Source organism: Embiotoca jacksoni, unplaced genomic scaffold (assembly GCF_022577435.1).
Source record: "Embiotoca jacksoni isolate LCO1_2020_lvr unplaced genomic scaffold, fEmbJac1.0.p SCAF_14, whole genome shotgun sequence".
Lineage (NCBI taxonomy): Eukaryota > Metazoa > Chordata > Actinopteri > Embiotocidae > Embiotoca > Embiotoca jacksoni.
This window is the reverse complement of record NW_027185274.1, coordinates 3870793-3894708: the sequence shown is the minus strand read 5'-3', so window position 1 is coordinate 3894708 and position 23916 is coordinate 3870793. Positions and strand designations below refer to the sequence as shown.

Below are 23916 nucleotides of genomic sequence, written 5' to 3'. Positions count from 1 at the left end.
GGATAAAGTGCTGATTAAGTGAGGATCCGGTGCACCTGTTACCGCTGAGGGTCTTTATAGGGCACTAACTTGAGTTATGATGAATATACTGTGATTTAGGCCTCAACACAGAAAACCATGATTCATCCTTGTGTGTGGCCCCGGGATTTATTTGGTTGAGGTCATGTTAATATATACACAGCAGAGCTTAACTCACACACAGTTAAAAAAACAACAACGCAATTATTGCCTCGTGGTTGTCTGCCTCCGCCAACCAGCCAAGTTGCAGTTTACGCCCATGTCTGTCCAGACTCAGATAACAAATGTCATGAAGATATTGAAGGAATTTGGTCAATAAAGCTGATTCTGATAGAAGACAAAGATCTCCACAATCACAGTTTGATAAGGTTAGAGTCACCGATTCAGTATCTGACCAAATGTGAAATATCGGCACAATCTCCCATTCTGTTCCTGAGTTATGGCGTTGAATAATGGCCAGAAAAGTGTTTTGACCTTTGATCTTTTGGCTATAAATGAGTCATCACTTTGTTTTGTCATAATTAGCATATGGATTTATGAGTTATGGCCACATTTGAGCTTTTTGAGGTCACAATAACCTTTGACAGTTCAGCCTTGAGCCCAAGTGAACATTAGTGCCAAATTTAAAAAGATTTCCTTCCGCCGTTCCTGATATATTGTGTTCACTAGATGATGAATGTACTGAAGTAGGTATGGATGAACGGACAACCGGAAATCCTAACGCCTCCAGCCTAGTAAAAGTTCTTTCTCGATAATGGAAACAGGGATAAAAAGGATCTTATAGATTATACACTTATAGATTTTTTCCAAGAACTTTAAACCTTAAATTAAGATTCAGTAAATATGAATTGTACCAGTGTAAGAAGTATGCACTGTTTCTACTTACCCGAACAGCAAAGTTACATTTGCCCTTTCGCACAGCCTCCTCGTCAGCCTGCCACTGATGCGGTCTGCTGGCCTCTGGCACGTACGTGGGCTTCTTCCTCCTCAGACTCTGACGAAGCTTGTTCATCTCCGGGGTCACGTGCTCCCTGGTACTGCACACAAACACAGAGAGGGAAGGTGGTTTAGTGGGCTAGAAGGCCACAGATCATTTCTGCAATTCACTCAAGATATTTGACACTGAATAACCATCTGACTCCCTTTAACACACACACAAAGCAACAATAAAAAAAATTGCATTCATTTACTCTCAATTTAACAGTGAGGCTCATTAAAAGCTATTTAAATTCAACAGTGCCGAACTATAATTCACAGAAATGGCACTTGAGAGAGCTTACAGAAACTGTAGTCGTGTGTTTCATATAGGATTATAAGGGAAGAGGGATGCATTTCATTGATTAGCTCGAACTCATTATGCAATAATCATCAGTAACAAGGGAGTCGGTACATTAGGAAACACTTTCCGCCATGACGCTCCATTGATTCTCCATTCAGAGACAGGCTGTACAAATCACACAGGTAGAGCATTAATGAACACAAAGCATAGGGCACGCTTTCATCTCTGCAAGAAACCTCAAGAACACTGAGCGCATGCTGATCAGCACACACACACACACACACACACACACACACACACACACACACACACACACACACACGTATAGGCTACACCCGAATGCTTCTCTGAACAATCTTCCCTCCGTTTCCTAATTAGACCATTCAGTCCGCTGGCCTGTTTAGCGGTGCTAATTTCTCAGCATAATGAAACCATCAAAACATGACCTGCTTAAAAATAATAATTACTGTTTTCATTCCTCTGCAATCACATACCCCCCTTAACAGAAGATCTGCAGTACAACAAAGACATCTCTCCTTGTGTTCATCGGCTGTTTTTATCGAGACTGAATAAACGGCACCATCAGCTCGTTTGTTATCTCTGTCAAAAGTTTCAAATCTGACTTTATCGTCCCTCTCTCTGCTGATTTCCTTTGTCCTCGATGTTTGTACAAACCAGTCTCTTTTTTTCTATAAGGCTAACATAATAAGATGCACCAAACAAAGATCTAGCAAATAGAGAAAAATCAAGAGAAAGTCACTTATATAACTAAAATAATATAAGACATGCTTCTCCCTATCCCTCTCTGCTTTTACTCTTTCATATCTCTTGGGTTAAATCAGAATAAAGAGTGCGCTCCTGTTATTTTCTTACCATCTGGTTGCTCCGTAAATCGGCATTCTGGCTTTTACAGGGTGTGAAAACACATTAATCGTACACTGAAGACATGTAACTTCCATCTGAACAGCAGTGATCTCTGTCTGAAGGGAGGAAAACGTCTCTCTGGTCTGCCACACACAGGTCAGGGTTTATATTCAAATATATACACAGTCAGACACATCACTTCTCATAATCGCTGCTATGTTGCTGGTAATGGTGGCAGAAGCTGGTGTGCCGGAAGCGGGTGCAACTGGACGTCTCTCGCACACTCAGATGTGTGTAATGCAAAGTATTGAAATGCAACAGCTCAAGTGGCTTTACTCATTCCTGGCATGTGAAGCATGTGTCCCTTGCCAAGAACCGGCACACACACACAGACACACACACACAAAAACACACCCAGAAGCCCCTCTGCAGCTCACGTGTCAGGGCTTGTGCCAGTCATTTCTGGGCAAAGCGCCAGCTGACTGGCACCTGGCAGGCAGCAGCACAGCTGCAGCAGGTGTGAACGTGTGTGTACGACGGGGGCGAAAGCTAACGTAATGTGCCTAATGCCCCATAAGAGAGGTAGACGGGGAGTTATGAGGGCAGCAGGGTGGGGGAGGAAGAGGTGCTGGTTAAGGAATACAAGATGCCCTGTAACTGCCCTCACATGGTTTGGGACAGCAGAAGAGGAGGAGGCGGAGGAGGAGGAGGAGGAGGAGGGGTGAGCGGACAGGACTGGTATCTGATGCCAGGACACGGAAATGAAAGGACGGGAACTTAGAGGACTAAGACAAGTACAAAAATAATCACTGGAAAAAAGGGAAGAATGAAGAAATGAGGTGAGAAAATGAGTGTTGTAAATTATCCTGCTCTTCATCCATCAGTCATCTAGTTGTAATAAGATGAAAATGTGTGGGAGGTGAGTGGATTGACACAGTTTAACATGCCCACAGACTAGAAGGATGAAGGAAGAAAGACACAAACTGACCTACAAACCAACAAAAATGCAGAATAAAATCATACTGTACCAAAAAAAAAAAAGGAACCAGCAAACTCAGATGAACCATTGAACCATCCACTTTGATATTCTTTTAATAGCAAAATCTAATTACTCTCGAATAAATGTATTCACTGTAGAGCTCTGACTTCTATACTTTAATCTTTCTGTAGGATAGGATGACACTGAGACATATGTTCATTTGAGAGCAAGCAACATGTGGCTTAAATGAAGTGGTGGAACAAGTGCACTCAAAAATAAGATGAGATGCAATAATAATTTTTAAAAAAGGGGTGAGAAAATCAGAGTTGTAAAACATCCAATTATCCCTCAGTGTAGTTGGTACACATTGGGAATGTGAGGGTGTGAGTGGTTTAGACGAGCAGGAGGAAGACATGATGAGGACAGAAAAAAACAGGCCAGTTAAGTAACATGATCATTAAATCATTTCACTTTAAAGCAAATGCAAAGTTTGGGAAAGCAATTCACTTTTAAGAAGTTTGAGAGGTGGCAGCATAATGTATAATCTGTATCTTACAAGAGAGGTTTAACATTTTAGGAACATGAAATATGAAACTGCAACCAGCAGTCAGTTATTTAAGCCGAGCACAAAGAGTGGAAACAGCACCTCTACTTTGCTAAACCTACAAGTGTAAAATTGACAACTCCCAAAACAGAGGGGTGAGTGCTGAACTGTTTGTTGACCCGGAGTAGTTCAGGCCAGAGATGGAGACCTCAGAGGGTTCCTACACCGCCAAGAAACAGTCTGGTGCATTATATTTATGGTTAATTGACCTTTTAACACTTTTTCACCTTTTCAGAAATTATACTGATTAAACAAATTAAACATAACATGTTAATATGTGACCTTTAAAGTTGGTGAAAGGTTAATTTTGTTAACTTGTTTTATGCAAAGCTAAATTAACCTGCTGCATACTGTAGCTTCGTATTTACTGGACAGATTTTTTTTTTATCATCAATCTAATCACATCCTTAATTTAAATGTCTTTAATTTTATTCTTTAATAATTAAAAATCTGGAATCTCTCAAATGGCTTTTGATTATGAAAATAAAAATGTGCAGAAATTTCCTCAAAAATATATTCTCATGTCAAAGTAAAGGAAACCGTGTTTCATTTGTTGTTCTGATTAACAAAAGCATGTATCTCGGTGCCACTCACAGATGACATCAAGTCCATGTTTGAATGTAAAAATAGGACCTAGTAGGACCTACTACACTGAAAATACAGGTGGAAACAATTTGATGATCCTCTTACTGAGCAAAACAGCCTGAAACGAACAGAAACCTGGCAGTAAACTGTCTTTGATGGAGAGACACATTAGGGTGGAGACATTACCAAGCATGCAACATGCAAAGGCCTTGCATGGCTGTGACCTCACCCTGCACAACAAGAACCATCTGCACTTGGGGAAAAAAAAGAAAGAGACGAGACGCAGACAGAGGGGGTGGGCTGGTGGGCAGGCGAGGATACAAACATCAAAATAAATCTATAAATCAAGGGCACAAAAGAAGCCCCACTCATCATAAACCCACTCAAAACTTACACGCACTTCAGAGTAGACTACACAAACAGTAGGGTGGTGCCAAAAAACACAGTTGTTCCCCATCCAGTGAAGTTAGCAGCCATCTGGGACGTATTGTTGCAGAGGAGATGGCGTGAGCGACGACTTACACTCATGTGATGTTATGTCGTAAACATTCCAAATGTGTTCACCCGAGCTGACCTGCCTTCGTCGCTGCTTCCTACCCTGGTCCTCCCTATTCTTCTTCTTCAATGGTGTTTACACTCCAGATCTCATCTTTGCTCTGTTTGTGTCCGAAGGATGCAGCGACGGATGCAAAAAGCGAGCCTGAAGCTAAAGGTCTGCCTCTCCGCTGATGTGAAAGTGAGGAAATGGGTTTCACATGGATGAATAATGTGAAAAGTTCACCTACGTGCACAGACTTATTGAAATGTGGTTTCAAATTTTTTTACAATTTGCTTCAGCTTGTTAAGTTGGTATTTTAGCTGTTGGGAGGATTGTTATTGACAAAGTGTGTTTTTTTTTTTTTTAATATTCATGATGTTAGTTTATTAGCCTGAATATATAAAGTGATATTTCAAATGTCATCATACGTGTGTCACCTCTGTATTCACTCCATATAACCTGGGTTAGTACTGCATGTGTGTCCAGCTGTGTTCTGGGCTTGCCAGATGTGAGCCTGATTGATATATTTGGCTCTCTGCCTCTCTTTCACACACACACACACACACACACACACACACACACACACACACATACACACACACACACACACACACACACACAAACATTGTCCCTCCCTGATCCAGATGTTCTGTGTTCAACAGCGGCTCAGAGATTTTTTTGGCAAAACGGGACACACTCCTCCCTCACACGTCTTCTCCACCAGATGCTCGCAAAGCACACCTCATACAAGGAGGGAGAAGGAGGAGGAGTGTGGGTGAGAGGGTGGGAGGCGGGTGATGTTGCCACACACATACACACGTGTACATACACACGTACACACACACACTTTACAAGTACACACAATGAGTCACAGCCACATTACGGTAAGCCATATGTCTGCGAAGCTACGGAGAAACAAGGAGAGGGCAGCAAGAGGTGTATGTGTGTGTGTGTGTATGTGTGTGTGTGTGTGTGTGTGTGTGTGTGTGTGTGTGGTAACAGGGGATTGTCTGGGCTTAGTCATCACTGAGCTGACCACTTTATATGGACGCAATGTACCGCTCCCTGTTCCCCCCCTCTCTGTTCAGTTGATTGTAAGTTGTGTGTTTTTGGCTCTACAGCTGAGAGGCTGATTTGATTTGCCAAAGCTCAGACTCAGAAAAAATTTAAAGCCTTAGTGGTAGAAAAAGTATCCCAGGTCAGCATTATTACAGCTGCTTCCAGTATAAAGCGTTTATTGTAGTGCGTCAGGACACAGAATATGTCATGTTGTTCATATAACACTCTGAACAGCAAACTATTATCAGCAAACACGGAAGACAAAGGATCAATAAAACGTGGTGACATATTATTTCAACATATTGGTTGTGCGATATCTTAATTCTCTCGCTGACAACTAAAGAATTATGAGGCGACTACACAGTCCCAAAACCTGGATCCACCCAGTTATTCGTCACAGCTTCAGCTTTCTGTCTGGAAACCCTGTTTTTATTAAGGTTCACACAGCCACGCTGAAAGGCGGACCAATCAGTGATCAGTGGGCGTGGCTACGTGCAATAAAGTTGAAGTCAAGCATTTGTTTCTAAATGTAGTCCCAACAGCGGTGGTTGAGTTAGATGAAACGATGTGAACAGTTGAAGTAATGCCAGCAAATATTGTTGAAAAGAAGATTGTCTCATCAGTTCGACTTTCTACGAACAATTATAAAAAAAAAAGGTTTACCGTCAGTCGTCACCTATTTATATAAAAAAAAAATTTAAATAGATAAAAAGCATATGCACTGAATTAATTAATCTCATAACACACAACAGTTCTCCATTAATTTACAACCCATATGTCACTTCTGTTGTGCCACAATGTACAAAGATCGACTTAATAGGATTAAATCAAAACCTCATCACAGGCACATTTTGCTGACACACACACACACACACACACACACACACACACACACACTCATACACACACACATACACACCAAAAACTGACCCCGTTTCTGGGCCCTGCAGACTTCAGCTGACACTGAGTGACCCACATAAGGACACTGACACTTACTATTATCCAAAACTCTCTGTCTCTCTTCCTCTCCTCCTCACACTCACACACACAGAAAGTGACAGGTGGTCTGTGTTTTTGTGTGTGATTAAAAAATAAAGGCGTGTGACGTATAACGGAGACAAACCGGGGCACTTGTGTTTAGACTGAAGTCTGACCCAGGACAGGATGGCCTTATTCACTGCAGTGGTTTATGAGCCTGCGTAGGAGTGTGTGTGTGTGTGTGTGTGTGTGTGTGTGTGTGTGTGTGTGTGTGTGTGTGTGTGTGTGTGTGTGTGTGTGTGTGTATGACAAAGAGACAGTCAGACACAGAGAGCCATGTGCTTCTGTAAGGTCAATGTTCCTTCCTGGAAATATTACTCTAAAGGGTTTGTGTTGGACACAGTCAACCACAGCCAAACTGGCTACATAGCAACCACTACTACACAGATTTGAATACTGCACAAATTTACTGTGACATATTTAAGACGCACTCATTTCGGAAAATATGCCTGTGAAGGAGGTCTAAATGCTGTAAAAAATAATGTGCAAATGTCAAAATGCTTAGTCCAAGGAGAAATGCCAATGCCCATATTCAGCAACTGTGCTGGACGAACTGTTTGGACTTATATAAGTTTGTGATGTCACAAGCTCACCCTCATGCCATATGTCCACTCTCCGCTAAGTTTAATTTGGAAGAAAACACAGGGCAGTCATTTCGTCACAAAGCTAACAAGCTACAAGACGGAAGAAAACCTGTGGCTGGCCTGGGCATGTGTAACTCAGAAACGTGTCAGCCAATCAAAAAAGAGCCTTACTGATATTAAAAGTGATTTAAAGTCATAAACACAAAACAGCCTGTTCCTGGTAGAGCTCCAGAGAGAAGTTTAAGGGAGGAGATGTAAAACTATTAAAGATGGCTTTTGGTACATAAAACCACAAAACTGCAAAATATGGGACCTCTAATGTCGCAAACTTGAGAGTCTAACTTGAGCCAGAAGCCATTTGCAAATGAAAGTCTGAGCACAAATGAATAAAACTGCCTCAAATGTTTGGTAACTGTCTGACTGTTTACAGAACAGACCAGTTGGAGAGATGAAATTTTCCATGTCCCATATGAAACATAAACGCCCTGAGGTCCTGCAGCTACAGCGAGCAAACATTAAAAAAAAAAAGCAGAGCCTCTCTTGCAACAACATACTGCATAAAGCAGCAGAGTGCTGTATACAGTACAGTATGTGGGTAGTTTATGAAGCATACTGTTCTGTGAGTGGAGGCAAAAATGCATCGGAGATGAGATGAAACCGTTGAGATCTCTACAGAGATTAGGAGTGTGTACAGACTGATGAACAGTGGCGGGTGAAGCAGAGCTGCGTGTTTAGCCATCAGCCTGACCCCCACTGTGACTCTCTCTCTCTCTCTCTCTCTCTCTCTCTCTCTCTCTCTCTCTCTCACACACACACACACACACACACACACACACACACACACACACACACACACACACACACACACACACACACACAGAGAGAGCCTCATCTTGCTCCATAAAGCAGGCCCACACTATAAAGGGGGGTAGGTGGGTTCATATATCTCTCTGTCATTGAAAATTCAGGACCAATCCACAATCCATAGCAGTTTTTAATGCACTGGTCCTCATACTGTACTCCAAGTCAATACTGCTCATCACACCATATGATGGAGAACTGGTATGTCCTTGAATGATTTTTTTTTTACTCAGTAAAATGTCTTATTTATTAATTCTCTTGCAATTTCCCAATGTGTTACCTCCTGCACTCTGTGATAGTTTTTAAATTTAACAAAGTAAAAGCAAAGGATGTCTTGAGCTGTCCCACATAATATTCAGCAAATAACTGAATGTTCAGTGGAACACCTGCACTGCAGAACTTCATTTATTTAGATTTTTATCTGATGAAATGGCATTACAGTCTCTTTTTTTAGGTACATTTCACTCAGCAATTGCACTGCAAATGTGACAGATTTGTCACAACTGAGGCAAAGTTATTTTCATTAATTTCTTCATCACAAACAAGAGCCACTGAAAATGTTTGTATTTATGAATTGAATTCCAACTGCACTGGTGTTTGCTCTGTTCCACCCACCATGTTCATCATATTGATTGTATTTGCAACTGCAGTCTGTGAGCTATGACTCCTAGTCAGTGTGAGGAGCTGAATTAGAAGGAAGAAGACAGTGTGTATACGAGTGTGTGTGTTTGTGTGGCATGTCACGATGTCAAAATGCTTAACAGACGCCAATCAGATTGACTTTGACTGGTAGAAACACAAACACGTCGTGTCCTGTCCTTCCTCTGACCCTCTAATGCAACATGATCTTTCAGGGAGCTTCCGGGCAGAGGGAACCATTACAGAAAGCTGTACTGATATAATTATAGCCCGTGTGGGCACAAGTGTGTACGTGAAAGGGAGAGAAAGCGCGTGTGTTGGTGGTCATCTTACATAATGAGACTGAATGGCCCGCTGTGAGTCAGGCCGCGATGCAGATTGAGAATTTATCACAGTGAAGGGGGAATGGAGCGTGAGAGAAGTTGTCATTGTGATGATGATCACGCAGATGGATGAAGAGGTGACTCAACCTGCTGAACCAGGATCATTCCTGTCACTGACACTTTGTTCTGTCATCAAAACATGTCTGACACAAGTAACTCACTGTGACTCACTGGGCCAACCTCCTTGAAAATTAAGTTCATGTATGTTTGTAGATAAGAATGCATGTGGTGCCTCGAAGTGCAATACCACTAAGGTCCACAAGACTTCCATTTAAAAAGAGTCACTTCTCTCATGAACAAAGTCAACAATTCTTTAGCTACAGCCACTCCTTCTGATCAGTGATGTCATGGTCCTTCTGATAATAACATCATCATTCATTAGATATTATGACTGGTTTCTTTGGGCGGTGTCTGGTTTGATTGACATGTCTGGGGTGCAGTCAGGTTTCCAGAATAGATGTAGAGGTTAGGGTTCCTCCCCAGCTCCACCCTGTTGTCCAAATATGGTCACTTCTGGCTCCAGAAAAAACCCAGAAAAATACAAAAGTAGAACCAAGGTTGTGTAAAACGAAAAAAAAAGCTGGACGAAACATGCAGGAGAGACTGAGGCAGAAAGAATAGGGATGCTACTTTTGCCTTCATAAAAAGCTAACCAGGACCCTGAACAGTAATAAGAAAACGTATTTCTTATGTGTGAAAGACGTAAAATGTGCCCGCTAGCTGGCAATACATCTGTCAGTCCACTAGTACAAGTACAAAGATTGATAAGGTGTGAGTAGGGAGGAGGGCGGCATGGATGGAACAAACACGGGACTTTCACCCGGACGGCCGGTTGTAGAGTTCGTTTGAGAGCAAAAGTCAACAAGAATGTCTTTTAAGTTATGTAACGTATTTAACTTCGGTAACATATGTTAGGTAACTTATATATACGTAACGTTACTTGTGCAAAATGACTTATTTTTACCCAAACCATGATCTTTTCCTAAACCTAACAGGGTTGTTTTTGGTGCCTAAACACTAAAGCACCTTATTTATCATGTCTCGATGAGGCAAAACCTGACACTGACAAAATATAATTTAGTGGACTGACGGGTGTATTACATGTTTTATTGGGTTGCATCAAAACAATGACTTTTACCACATAATTTGTCCTAAAACTTCAGTCCACTGTGAAGCCAAATATAGCGCAAAGTAATATAGAGAGACATATAAAAGTTAATGTTGAGATTTTGCAGTCAAACAGTGAAACTTAAGACAACTTTAAATTCGAAGGAAGATACTTTGAATGAAATTAACTCTCAGCACTAGAAGAAGGATCGATCCAGGAAGTCGACTGTCACGTCTAAATTTGATTTACCGGCTTTCACATCAGTCTCCCACTGACACACGATATAAAACAAAATACACTCATGCGAGCAAAGAATCTAATAAGCTTGCGATCAGTTAAATTCAGTGGAACAAAACTATATCTCCCTTGAAAAGGACCAGAGCGATGATAAAGCACCTGCAAAAGTTGAGTAACAAATGCAGGGGAACAATCGATGCCGCGGGTCCAGTGGATCAACGAGGAAGCGAGTCTGAGAGCTGGGGGTCTGAGGAAACATCCTGCAATTAAAATTATCTGCTTCCCACTGCTTTCTGCAAATAGGATTTTGCTGGGAAACTTCAAATTACATTGTGTTCGCTTTGCAGAGGGAGAGCGAGGCCTGGGAGACGCATGTGTGCAGCTTGAGGAAAGTATATACACATGCACTGTCCCCGCCACACCAGGGGACACACACATGCAGCGTCCACACCTATTATCCTCTTCCTCCAGGCTTAACACGACGCTGTGTCATCGCCCCTCCTGCCACCGTTTCAATTCCCACATACCCAAGTTAAGCCTGAAGAAGATTGTATGTGTGTGTGTGTGTGTGTGTGTGCGTGTGTGTGCATGTTTCTGCAGGGCGACCTCCTTCCTCTCTTTTTTTCTTGCAAGAATTTTTTTTTCACTCTATACAGCACATGGAGATGCATGCATGTATTTGTGCACAAAAGTCTGTGCACACTTGAATGTGTTCGTACCTGTGTGTTTGTACTTGTGTGTGTGTGTGTGTGTGTGTGTGTGTGTGTGTGTGTGTGTGTGTGTGTGTGTGTGTGTGTGTGTGTGTGTGTGTGTGTGTCTGAATGGGTTCCAAGACACAAAAGAGTGACAGATTAACATAACAATATCCAAATCCCTCTCTGCCCTTGGAACAGAAGGCAAAGAGGGTACAGACCAGGCTAGCTTTGTGTGTAGCTTGTGTGCTTGTATATGCACTACAGTGGCATGCATCTGTGTCAGAGCATGTTCATGTTTGCACGCCAGCGTGTGTCTGTAACGGTGACGGGGAAAGTGTGTGCGCGGGGAAGCTAATCTAAACACGGTGCAGCCAGGCGTGAAGTGGAGCAGTCTAGTCGATATGCTGCTGTATCACATTGTCGTGCAGTGTTCCCATATTCCCTCCTATCAGTCCAGACCAGAGCCACAGGCCAGTTTATCATCCGTACTACACTTCGGATATGATAGCAAAGTGTGCGGCACACTTTCATCTCTAGGGTTCAGAGATTAAACGCACAAACCAAATAATGTTAAAGAATATCCTGGGTGTATTCCAGGCAGGAGGAGATTCACACCAACCCTCCAAACACGTGGAACGACAAATGACGCTCAAGCCTCAGAAGCTGATAGATTTACTTCTGTGAATTCAAAGACAACTCAACTCCTTCAAATGTTCCCAAGCTAAAGAACCTTGTTGCTGCTGTAATGTCTCAAGTGTCTCAACAACTCCACCCTCGAGCTTGAACTGTGCAGCTTTGACATCAGACTTCCGTGTGCCAAGTGAGCCGGTGTGGCTCTGCTGGCTGCGTTCACAAAGTCTGAACTCCCACAGTCAAACTGAGCACAATTTAACATTTCTTTTCTCTTCTTTTCAACCCCATTTTGGCCATTTTCTCCAATGTCTTTTGATAACCAAGTAAGATCTCTTGTCTGTTTTCATCTCCTGTTTCCTCTGCTGGAAGAGAGGAAATTCATATTTTCTCCACAAAAATCCCCTTTATCCTCACACACAAATGTGTTTCTTGTTTCAAACACTTTCACACCCCGCCTCTCATCTTCACCCTCCTGTTGAGTCTGTCTTGCCGTACTTCACTTATCCTCATTTCACTCATCACACAGGTCTCTGTCGCCCACAGTGTCCTCACTCTTACGCCTCGTTCTCTTTCTTTCTAGCACCACACATGAGAGCTGGCCTCCTCAATCATCTAATCATGAGGGCAAGGAGAGAAGGCCGGTAAGAGAAAAGGGAGAGGAAGCATTGAATTCAGGAGGCAAACCAGTCACTCCCAGTCAGCCGGAGAAGGGTTGGAAACACACTCTGCTGTGGATGTGTATGGCAGGTGTCCACACATTTGAGCCTATCAGCACAGAACACATGTGCAGGGACGAAGGTTTTGCAAGAGAAAAAAATGTTGGGTGTTTGTATCAATTTAGCAGGTTTAATCTCTTCCATATGGGCATGCGGGCTAATGCATCTGCTAAGGCTATTAGCCGCTATGAGCCCTGTGGATACAAGCTAGACGAGACCTATTATCAGTTTGGCAGTGACTGAAAATACCACCACAGCCAATAACTCAACAACAACAACAACAAACTGCAGCTATCACTGCTGCGGCAACCACAGATCTTTTGTTGACCCCTATAGAGCTTGCAGATGTCTCCCCTGCTGAAACAGGGTCAACTTGATGGACAGAAAACAAGGTGAGGCAATGAAAATAGCCCAAGGTGCTGATTTCTACGGTAACAGTCGACCCAGTTAGAAACGAAAAGGCACCCAAGTGCACGATCACACACACACACACACACACACACACATTTGCAGGAGAAATCATGTTAAATGTATGCACAGTTCCCCTCTTAGTGAATATGTGGGATGTCAGCTGTTTCCTACACAAAACACACAGTTCACACACCCCTACTCTGCATCAGACTCACCTGAGTTCGATGGCCTCCCCCATCTCGCCCCAAGAACTCACACAGGAACGACAGCAGACGAGAGAAGATGCAGAGATGACAATCTGAGAGAAACGAACTCCCTCAGACTCTAGCGGCCAGAGTGCTAACAACAGCACGAGGAAGAGATGAGAGGAGGAGAGGAGTGAGGGAGCATGTGATGATACTGCGCTCCGAGTGAGGGACAGAGAGGAGAGGAGAGGAGAGTGAGTGCGAGTGCGGAGTCAGAAAGAGAGAGAACCACACCTCTTCTTAAGGGATTAACTTAGAAAAAAGGAGCCCTGACACACTCTCAAACACACGCACGGTGATGCACACAAACACGGCCAAACTGCCCACAACCCAGCGTGGATGAGCGTCTGTTATACAGACACCACACATACATAAATACAGTGCACACACGTACATACACTACAGCTGCTCTAAAAATAAAGACAAATCAATGTTTGACGCTCAGAATCCTGGAAGCGAGGAGAGAAGGGAGTGGGAGGATAGGAAGAGAGAGAGAGGAAGAGAGCGAGAGGAATGGCGGGACAGGAAAGGGGAGGGGTGATTAAGTGAGTCGTGGCGGGTGGTGACACAGTTTTCTTTGCTCTCCATCTGCTGTGGGCGCACTGGTCAAGAGTGCACTGGGGGAGAGGGCGAGAAGTGGAGCTGGAGCCCGGGGACAGGCGCTGGAGCTGGAACGGGGGAATAGGGCCAGAGCTGCAGGATGTGTTTAACGCGAGCACTGGAACTGGGCCTGGTAGTATGTTTCCACAGGGGTGTTACTGGACATGTGGGACAGGGTTGCTTGCCCAGTCCTGCATGCTGAAGGGCAGGTCACAGACATACAGCAGGCACGGTTCACAATAGATGAATAAGTAGTGCTTTACTTCCGTTGCAAAATGATTAAAGCTGCAGTCGCAAACACTCAGCTGGTTGTATGAACGTTTTGGGTATCCGGAAAAAAATTTGCTGGCAAATCTGAAGAAATATATGGATCATGTGAAATGAAAGTTGAGGTAAGGACTGGTCTGCACTGTACTTCATTTTAGATTTACATGCTGTGATCCAAATGGTGCACTTGTGTAATAACACTCACTATTTTGAGTGCATAAGTGCGTTCACACTGTGAAGTACAGCAACATGCACCAGGACGATGCAGTCAAAATGGTCCAAAAAAGAAGTGTGAAACATTGGACACTTTTAACGCTAAAAGGTCGCCATATTGGCTCCATAGTGGAAGGGGCGGGGCCACGCACGTAAATAATTTTCAAATTAAGGCGTCTGAGGAAGCTGCAGATGTTCCTGAACACCAAACAAAAGTGTTTCTTTTTTCACTACTGCTGCCGGACAGAAGAATCAGTGTGTTTATTGAGTGTGTTAAACTGAGGGCACGAAAACACCTTAATTTGTGAGTAAAATAATTCAAGCTGTAGATATTTGGTTGGTGATGTGTTCACATGTTGAGGTAATTTGCGGTCAGTGCAGAACGGCAGTGTGTGATTTGAAATAATACTACCCTGTCAAAATTCAAAGACAAGACAAAACAAGTAAGAGTCCTAACATGTAAGGTTACTATTTGTTAGTGTACTAAGGGAAGTAACACAGCAACAGCTTGAGTAAAGTTTTGGCATAGAGGGTTATCATTTTCAAGAGGTAGCTTATACCTGGGTAAGAGTTGGGTCATAGCTCCTGATGCTCTGTGCTTTGACCCAACTCAGACTCTAGATGTACAGTTTCAAAGAAAAGAATCAAAACTGATGCAGAAAAAAACAGAAAACAAAACTGGAGAACTTGTGTTTTTATTCCACACATTCTTCATCCTTATAAATCATGTCACCTGCACTACTAACAAAGCAACTCAACTGCTCGGGTTTGTTATTCTACCTGCTCGTAGCTTCCGTCAGAGATGAGAAGTGGGCTATATTGGTCCAGTAAGTTCATTTCTGTCAAACTTTTCACCACCAAACTGAGCAGCACTCCAGATCCTGAAGGGACAGGGGTTTAAGGTTGGTGGTTAGTGCAGTAGGGTTGAAGTTAAGATGTTAAGATCAGGATAAAGTTATTCATTTAATTTCTACAGCTGTGGTTGCATAAAGAGAGAGCAGACATGAGGTAGACCAGCAAAAAAGTTGCCTATCTCAACTTTTGCCACAACACAAAGCAATGCACCAATAAATGGCTGCACACAGTCCTGGTAGATAACTTTGTAACATCACTGGGACATTTATAATGTTGACAATATGTTCAGTGAGGGATAAAATTACTGATTCTGTGATAAATTTCCAAAGCAGTAAATCCTCCGTCATAATACGACAAAATGCTGCGCAGAGTTTTGGCAACTGATGAGCTTTCAAACTCATGAATTCATGTCTCAAACCAACTGCCTGGGATTGTATTTCTTAATCACTTTGTGAAACGACCAAACCTAACAACACGGTTCCTTGCATTCTGTAGCACAGGGTTATATTCAGTCTGAATATATATATATATATATATATATATATATATGTGTGTGTGTGTGTGTGTGTGTGTGTGTGTGTGTGTGTGTGTATATAGGGGAGGAAGGATGGGTGAGAATCAGAAAGGTTAAGTCGAAGGCTGAATGCTGGAGGAAAATTATTATTGGGCGTTTGGGAAAGGGAAAGGGATGGGGAATGGGAATAGAAATGTCAGGGAACTGTTTTGTGAGGGAGAAGTTTGGGGATTACCGGCTAAACGAAAATGAAGGAGAAAGTGACCTTGAGACTGTCCGGGGTTTTTTTTGTATGGATCTTGGAGAAAATTACATTCCTGGACTCAAAGAGATGGTAGTAGAGGGACGGCTGTTAGATGGTGGGGATCAGGTGAGGGTGGTGGACTGGGAGAAAATTAAGAGGCGAAACCCACATTTTGAAACGTGTTAATGTCTTGCAATGCATTTTGGGTACACAGTTGCAAATAAAGATGAGAATGCACCTAAAATTTAAAGGGAGCAGCAATATGGTAATGGAAGGTGGTTAAGGAACATGATTTCTTCAGTGTGGTCTGAATGTAAATTTCTCCCTGACTGCGGTGAACTAAAAGCCAGTCACAGCTGAATTGCTTCCTCTAAGTTACTGGGAAAAGGTTATGGACAACAGGTCAATTTCCCCAAGCAACATATGGAAGTGCTTAATGGACCATACATACAGGAACAACACGTCTTCACACTAATGCAACAAATGTACGAGCAACAGGTGTACCAGACCTTCATCAACATATTAACAGTAAAAGAAAACAGTTTATTAATGGTAACTTTTCACATACGACAAGAATGGCGGTTTCCAAGGAAAGTCCCATGTTTCATCCAAAAAACTTAGCTTTCCTTTCTATGTGACCTTTGTCACTTTTCACACTCCATTATACTTAATTACATAACTTCTAGACTAGAGCAACAATAAACAAGTAGTAAACTAGTAAACCACTAGAATTTAAGACAATAACCAGTGTCCAGGAATCATTGTTCGTAGAAGTTAAGCACAGTTTCCACACTGGTATCTGATCACAAGGATGCATTTGAGACACCGTCAGATGAAAGCTAAGGTGTGATCTGCAACTGGATCAAGACATTTTAACCTGTGTTTCAGGCTGGAGGAGGGTTTGTACTGGGTAACTGACACTGAGGCTGGAGATACGGTATCAACGCAGTGTTGCGTGTCAATGCTATCGCTCTCTCCTCACACATTCCCAAGCTTTCATTATGCCAGTTCATCCCCTAAGCTGTTTACCCTCCAACACCCAGAGCCAGAGATCAACGATGGATGAGGGAGAGGGATCAAAATGTCCTGGTTGTGCTCCAGCTTTGTTCACGTGTCGGTTTCAGACGCAGCACTCAGGGTATTTGTGGCTAACTAGAAACATCACTATCTCTCTTATGCTCATTGTCAGTTGTTTTCATTTCAGTCTGCTGAGAGAAGTGACATTAAATACTGAAAAGAACAAACAGCATTGTGATTCTCATGTACTTAAATGCTCCCATGGGTAAACTTGGTATTTATGGGGTTTGACTACAGCACATAAAAACGGTATGCAGCCAATACAAATACAATCAGATCTAATCCACTCATCAAAACACATGTACCTTCACTAGTGCCATTGAAAACATACACACAGCTGCAGCTTTACAAACATTGCCTTGTGGAGTTAAATTCAAATGTTAGGCTGGCAAAAAAAAACAAGCTTTTAGATTAGGTTGATGAAAAGCTTTGGGAAGAAACAGAAGATGAACAACAAAGGCTATAAGCAGACACAAAAATCTCTTTCTCATGCAGTTGTCATATCTTTATTGACATTCCAAAGTGTACAATACGCCCGTCAGTCCATTAGAGGATGGCGTGTCCGAGTCACGTTTTGCTTTGACTAGGCATTAAAAGTAGGGTGCCTTATGTTTAGACACCAAAACTACTTGGTTAAGGTGAGGAAAAGATCATGGTTCGGGTTTAAATGGGTAATTTGACATAAGTAACATTATGTACGATATGTTAAGTAACTTAAGTTGAGCACGTAATTATCATCCATTATGTGAGTATAGGCCACATAATGTACGTAACTCACTTGTGCTACTAAAAAGACCTCCCGGTTAACGTTTGCTGTCTCCCTGGTGAAAGTCCTGTGTTTGCTCCCTCAAACACTCTCAAACGTGTCCCCATGTGGACTTTATCAGTCTTCGTACTTCATTACATGACCTCGTTCTTCACAGCATCAATGCCAAAGGGCACTTTGTACATATCTGATGCCAATGGGTTTGACAATATGGCAGTATTTGACACCCTGGAAACGAGAATGGGCTGGTCATACATGCGTGTACTTTTCACGCCTTGGTGATGCAAAAAGTGACACTGACATGTTGTCCTCCAGTGGACTGATGGGTGTATTACACGCTGTGGTGTGATACCAGCAGGCTGGAGATTAATTTGTCTTTTACTGAAATTATAACAGACTTGGCTGAGATAACTGATCCCAGATAATAATACTGTCACACACGCAGCACATTATTTTTGTAATGGTTAGTTGCTTTCAGAGACAATTGTCTCTGTGGTATTAATACTACCTGTCTAGTATTATTTATTTTTTAACTGATGTTTTGACTCTGGTATACAATTTCAGGCAATTACTTTTTTTTATCCAAATTATAATTTTATTTTTCTTTAACAACAAAAATACAAACCTGAGTATACCTGCGTTACAGTCCGAGCCACGTTGAGGTTAAAAGGGATGCAAAGTTGGCTCCTTAACATCAGCAGTAAGATAAGATACATTAGCTTTCTTCATTTTGAAGTCATTCCTATAATTTGCTCTGTATTCTATAGACCATTTGTCTTGATCACTATTAACTTGTCCTCCTCCCCTCTTTTCTTTTGCCCTCCTGCAGGAGTGAGATGCGCAGACACAAAGAGGAGGATGGTGACAAAAGTAAAAGGATCTAAAAATAAGAAGAGAAAGTGGAAGACAAATCCACAGAAGAAGATAGAGGGGAGAGAATTGTAAGATAATGAGAGGAAGGTATATTAGATTACAGTGCTGTACTGTATCATAACTGTTATATAACTGTGTGTGTGTGTGTGTGTGTGTGTGTGTGCAAGCATCTGCCTGTGCATATTCATCTGTCTGAGTGTGCATATCTGTCTACTGGGCAGACACTAACATAAGCCTATTAAAACTGCTGTGGAGTTATGAAACATGATGATCTCTCCAGCCAGGTGGTAACAGACACACACCACACTTCCTGCTCACAGTAAGTAAGCCCTCTGGCACGTGTTTCAAGTGAGCTTTTCCACCAGTTAGAGCAGAAACAGAGAAACATAATCATGCTGTCTGCGTGTGTGGCTGTGCGTGTGTGTGTGTGTGTGTGTGTGTGTGTGTGTGTGTGTGTGTGTGTGTGTGTGTGTGTGTGTGTGTGTGTGTGTGCGTGCGAACATGTTAAGTCTGAGACGCTTTGGTTTTTACAACCGCCATGCCTCAGTGACCTCATAACAGCCTGTTATTTTAACCAACACTGTCTGAATTCAAATGAGGCTCCTTCTAACACACAAACACCATTAATGATCTGTGGGGTTACAAATGCTCAATAATCTAACTCAGCTGTGCAAATAAGCAAGCTTACAGTGTAACAGTCACCTGCAGGGCCTCAGGCACAGTAACAAGCAATAACTACTTACTGAGAATCTAAAATGACACACAAAAAAGTTATTGACTAGGCAAAGATATTCAAAGCTGACTCACCATCGCTTATTAATTCAGGAAACTGTGACATGAAATCAAGCCAGTTTGAAGCCATAGCATCAGGAGAAATTGACATGAATCCTAAAAAAGTACACAAATGTAAAGTAAAATGGTTTGTACTGAAATACTTGACTGTCCCACAAGACACCACCAGCCGTGTTATTGCTTTTGAAAATGAAGCTAAAGTTTGAACTTTCATGATATATGCTGCATATTAAATTATATCTGACTGTAACAGAATAAACCCTTTAAAAATGTCCATAACTGATCAATGATTTCTCTTAACAGAATGATCTGTTTCTAGAAGGCTCCATCTCCAGCTGCTTTTTCAACATCTCTTTAATAAAGATAAAAACACAAATCGCCAGTCAGAAAAATACAAGAGAACTATATCGTGTTCACATGATTAATAAGCAAAAATGTGTTTTCTTTTCTTTATACGCCCAGTGAAGACAAGTGAAATCCAACCACAAAAAGGTACGTTTTTGTACATCTGGTGGATACATGGCAGCATTAGCATTGATCTGGAATCATGTTTGTGGGAACATGGTGAATGTAAATCCAATATTCACTCTCATCTTAGCCTTTTTTTCCTCCTTTAGTAACTCCTCAGGGAAATATCTGCATACAAAGTGCAGTCAAAGAGTTCAGGGTGTGTTCCTGTTGCGCGGGAACGGAGCGCAGCACAGTAATGTGCATGGGGAGGGCGGCAGCAATAATTTATATTGCTTGATCACCGTCAGCCCCTGTGTTACATGCATTTTTGTCACCGCTGGTGTGCATTTGCAATTTCACCATTGACCTGAAACATGAGCAGAGAGCAGAGTGACTTCTGTCTGTTTCCAGGAACAGACAGAAGTCACAGGGTGCCAAATCTGGAAAAAGGTGAGGTGCACTAACTGTGTTGTTGATGGCGAGAAACATGTGGGGTGAACCCATCTGCCATCGCGCCAGTTCAGGTTGAGTACAAGGATTTAGGATGAGTACAACTTGAATGTATGATGTGCAAATAATTGCTGCCTTCTAAGATGTACTCAGTTAAGATTATGTCAGATTCAAAATGGGCTTAACTGTATTCTGTAAAGAAACAGATGGGGGATCTTGAAATGGGTTTTCTCTACATGCTTCGCCAGGAGATTTTAGCCGCTCCTTTATTATCATTATGTCATCTTGCCGCTTCGGTGACTTCTGCTAAACCAAACACACGCCGATAAGAAAGCCTGATAGATTTCGATTAGCCGATCAGCTCTATCGAAGAATCCACCAAAATCTCCCCTTTTTCCTCCCGTCACCATCTGTAAAACTGCACCTAGACGGACGGGCTGTCCAATAGCGAGGCGTGACAGCTAAACTCCACTGCCTTATCCTGACAGGCTGCTCAATCGATTTCTACCTCTGGTCAATGCCACTCTTTTTTTTTTTTCTTCTTTCTCTCCCTCCCCTCATCCGTCTCTCCTCTCCTCAAAGCCTCTCCATCCTCATATACCTCCATTATCCCCGACTTATCTTTCTCTACTGATCAACTCAAAGCCTGTAGTTAGAGACAAAGCCTCATTGACCAACTGTGAAATGATGGAAGAGTGTGTGAGTGTGCCTTCAAGTGGCTTTGGACACACACAAACACACACATAGGCTGGTGTATGTTGACACATCGAGCTCAGTCCTACATTATATGACCAATAGCTTTCCGGTGTGTGTGTGTGTGTGTGTGTGTGTGTGTGTGTGTGTGTGTGTGCGTTCGTGCACGGGTCAGGTGTTTGGGGGTAACTAGATGGCAGCACCTCTCTCTCCCTACTCCCAATCTCATGGTACCCAATCTCTGTCACGCTACAGTAGACACACATACATTCGAGGACCACGTGGAAACCTTGCTGCTGCATGGCAACCGGATCCCATGGCAACCAATGGTATGTTGTGTTTTTTTGTGGGCTGGGAGAGGGAGAGGAGAAGAAAAGATGGACGGGGGGGCAGATATTTTGGGGGGGGAACTATGGAAAAGAACAAAAATAGAAAGAGAGGGAGGAAGTGGAGAAGAGGGAAGAGAGGCAGCATGAATACACAAACACACATTTCTTTCACTGTGCTCAGATCTGATGAGGGTGAGGAGAGGGAGACAGACAGTGACAACATTGTGGGTGAAAGGAGGCCTCCCTCCTCGCTGATCACAACAAGGTCTTCCTGGTTAAGGAGCAGAGATGGGCAGGCGAGATAGAGGAATAGAAAGAAACACGGTGATGCAAATAAAAGTAATTCTGTTAATCATTTTCTGTGAAGGTTGCAGATTACAGTGTAAATATCAAAATACATACTTACTGGAAGTTAGGTGAGTGAACAGTGGTGCTACTATCACTACAATTTACAATTTAACACACTATAATAATAAGAAATTTCTCCCACATCTTCAATTCTTTGCCCTGATGTCAGTGTCCTGTGACCAAAAAATAACAGCCGCTACCTCCTTTTAACTGGATGATCATTAAACGGGTGAATAACTGACTGCTTTACTTTACAGCCCACATACTCGTACAAGGACTAAAATAAAGGAGATTTCTCCCACATTTTCAGTCACTCACATCCTATAAAACGATATGCTGCGCTGTAGTAGCTGTGCAATACATTTAAATAAAGTCTGAGTGATTTATTGTGCCGCGTTAATGTTATTGATGTGATGATACGACAGGACGATAAAAGGTTAGATGGGTCCAAAAACTACATTACTGCTGCCTCGTATTTTACCATCATTGTAAAAGCATACACAACTATTTGTAGCAATAAACCTAAGTATGAATGGCTTAAACTGTTTCCTAGTAACAACTTAGAGCAGGCCATTTAAAAAACTTTCAACAATGTCACTTCTTAAAGTTATTTTGTTTAAGAAAACATGAATTTGAAGTTGTTATCACCCAAAGTATTGTCTTAAGAATTGTACCCAGTACCAGGAAGTGTTTTACTGACACCTTTATGAACAAAATAATGTCACTGCTATTTGTAGGTTATAATCATTAAGCATTACTGTATCTTGATTTTATGTATAAAGCTGCGGTGGAGAGGAGAGGAGAGGAGAGGAGAGGAGAGGAGAGGAGAGGAGAGGAGAGGAGAGGAGGCCCTCACGAAGCACAGACCTTCGTTGCTTGTGTAACAGCGCCCCTGCTGGATGAGTGGAGTATCGCTGCCATGGTAACAGACCAGCTGCTTGTGTTCATGCTGTGTATTTCTGAGTGAGGTCACTTTCTCTGACATCTCACCTCTGACCTCCTGTCCAGACAGGGGGAGTTTTTTTTCTTTCATTTTCTTCAAATCCAGTTTGCTGACACACACATGAAAATGTGTGTGGAATGCAAAATTCATGCTGTCTTAATGTGAACACATGCAAAATCCTGTTTCTTCACATTTCGTTGCGTTGAGGCCTCAACACTAAAATCAATATGGCTTTTAAAGCTTTTAACATCTACCCAGATGACTCTCTGACTGCCTGCCTGAATCTGTGCATTCCTGAACAGGAAACACTGGGAGGATGACTCAATGATAATATAATAGTTTGTCTTAGGTAGCACTTTAGTAGCGCTTAAATGGCACTTATTTTTAGCACTTTGTAGTTTGTCTTTCTTGAAGAAATTGTATTTTCTTGATTCTTGTTGTTCTGGGTTTTGTACCCTCATGGTTGAAATGCACTTATTGTAAGTCGCTTTGGATAAAAGCGTCAGCTAAATGAAATGTAATGTAATGTCTCTAAAAATATATCTGATGTAACAGAGTTTGCTTATTTTTAGCTTCAAATCTCCGTTCAAAACAATTTCAGTTTTTTTTTCTTGAACTACATTCTGCAAAAGATCTGAGGCTCGCTGCTCTGTATATGTATGCATCTATCATCTGTCTGTCTGTTTATCCATCTGTCTGTCAATCTATCACTTTGCGTGTGTGACATCAACCATCTGTCTGCCTGCCCTCAAATCTGTCCTCAGAGAGCGAGTCTGGAGGCAGTTTTCTGGGCCACAAGGAAGCAGTCGTGTCCTTTTCTAATCGCTGATATCACAACAATGCTCCTCACAGCAACATCTGGTGACACAGAAACTTACTACACAGGCAAAAAAAAAAAAAGAGAAAGAAAACAACTCAGGCAGAACTGTTTTAATTTACAGTAAAGAACGAAGACATGAGAAAAAATCCGAGTCAGTCTGTGCTGTCATTGTGCCTGTCTTCACGGTGGTTTGGGAGTTTTGGCTT

At 42.2% G+C, this 23916-nt stretch overlaps 1 protein-coding gene across 4 annotated transcripts in view; it reads right to left on the bottom strand.

Annotated features, from left to right (window-relative positions):
• Positions 1–23916, bottom strand: part of numbl (NUMB like endocytic adaptor protein) — a 59685-nt gene that overhangs the window by 16635 nt on the left and 19134 nt on the right. For 2 of the 4 annotated variants that reach the window (XM_069147515.1, XM_069147516.1), the window contains exons 1-2: positions 13447–13884; positions 905–1055 (exon numbers count right to left, since the gene is read on the bottom strand). In XM_069147515.1, coding sequence (XP_069003616.1) covers positions 905–1055; positions 13447–13469 — 174 coding nt within the window. In that variant the 5' untranslated portion in view covers positions 13470–13884. Of the gene's footprint in view, positions 1–904; positions 1056–13446; positions 13885–23916 lie in introns of those variants that run through there. The other 2 variants (XM_069147518.1, XM_069147517.1) reach the window with 1 other exon arrangement.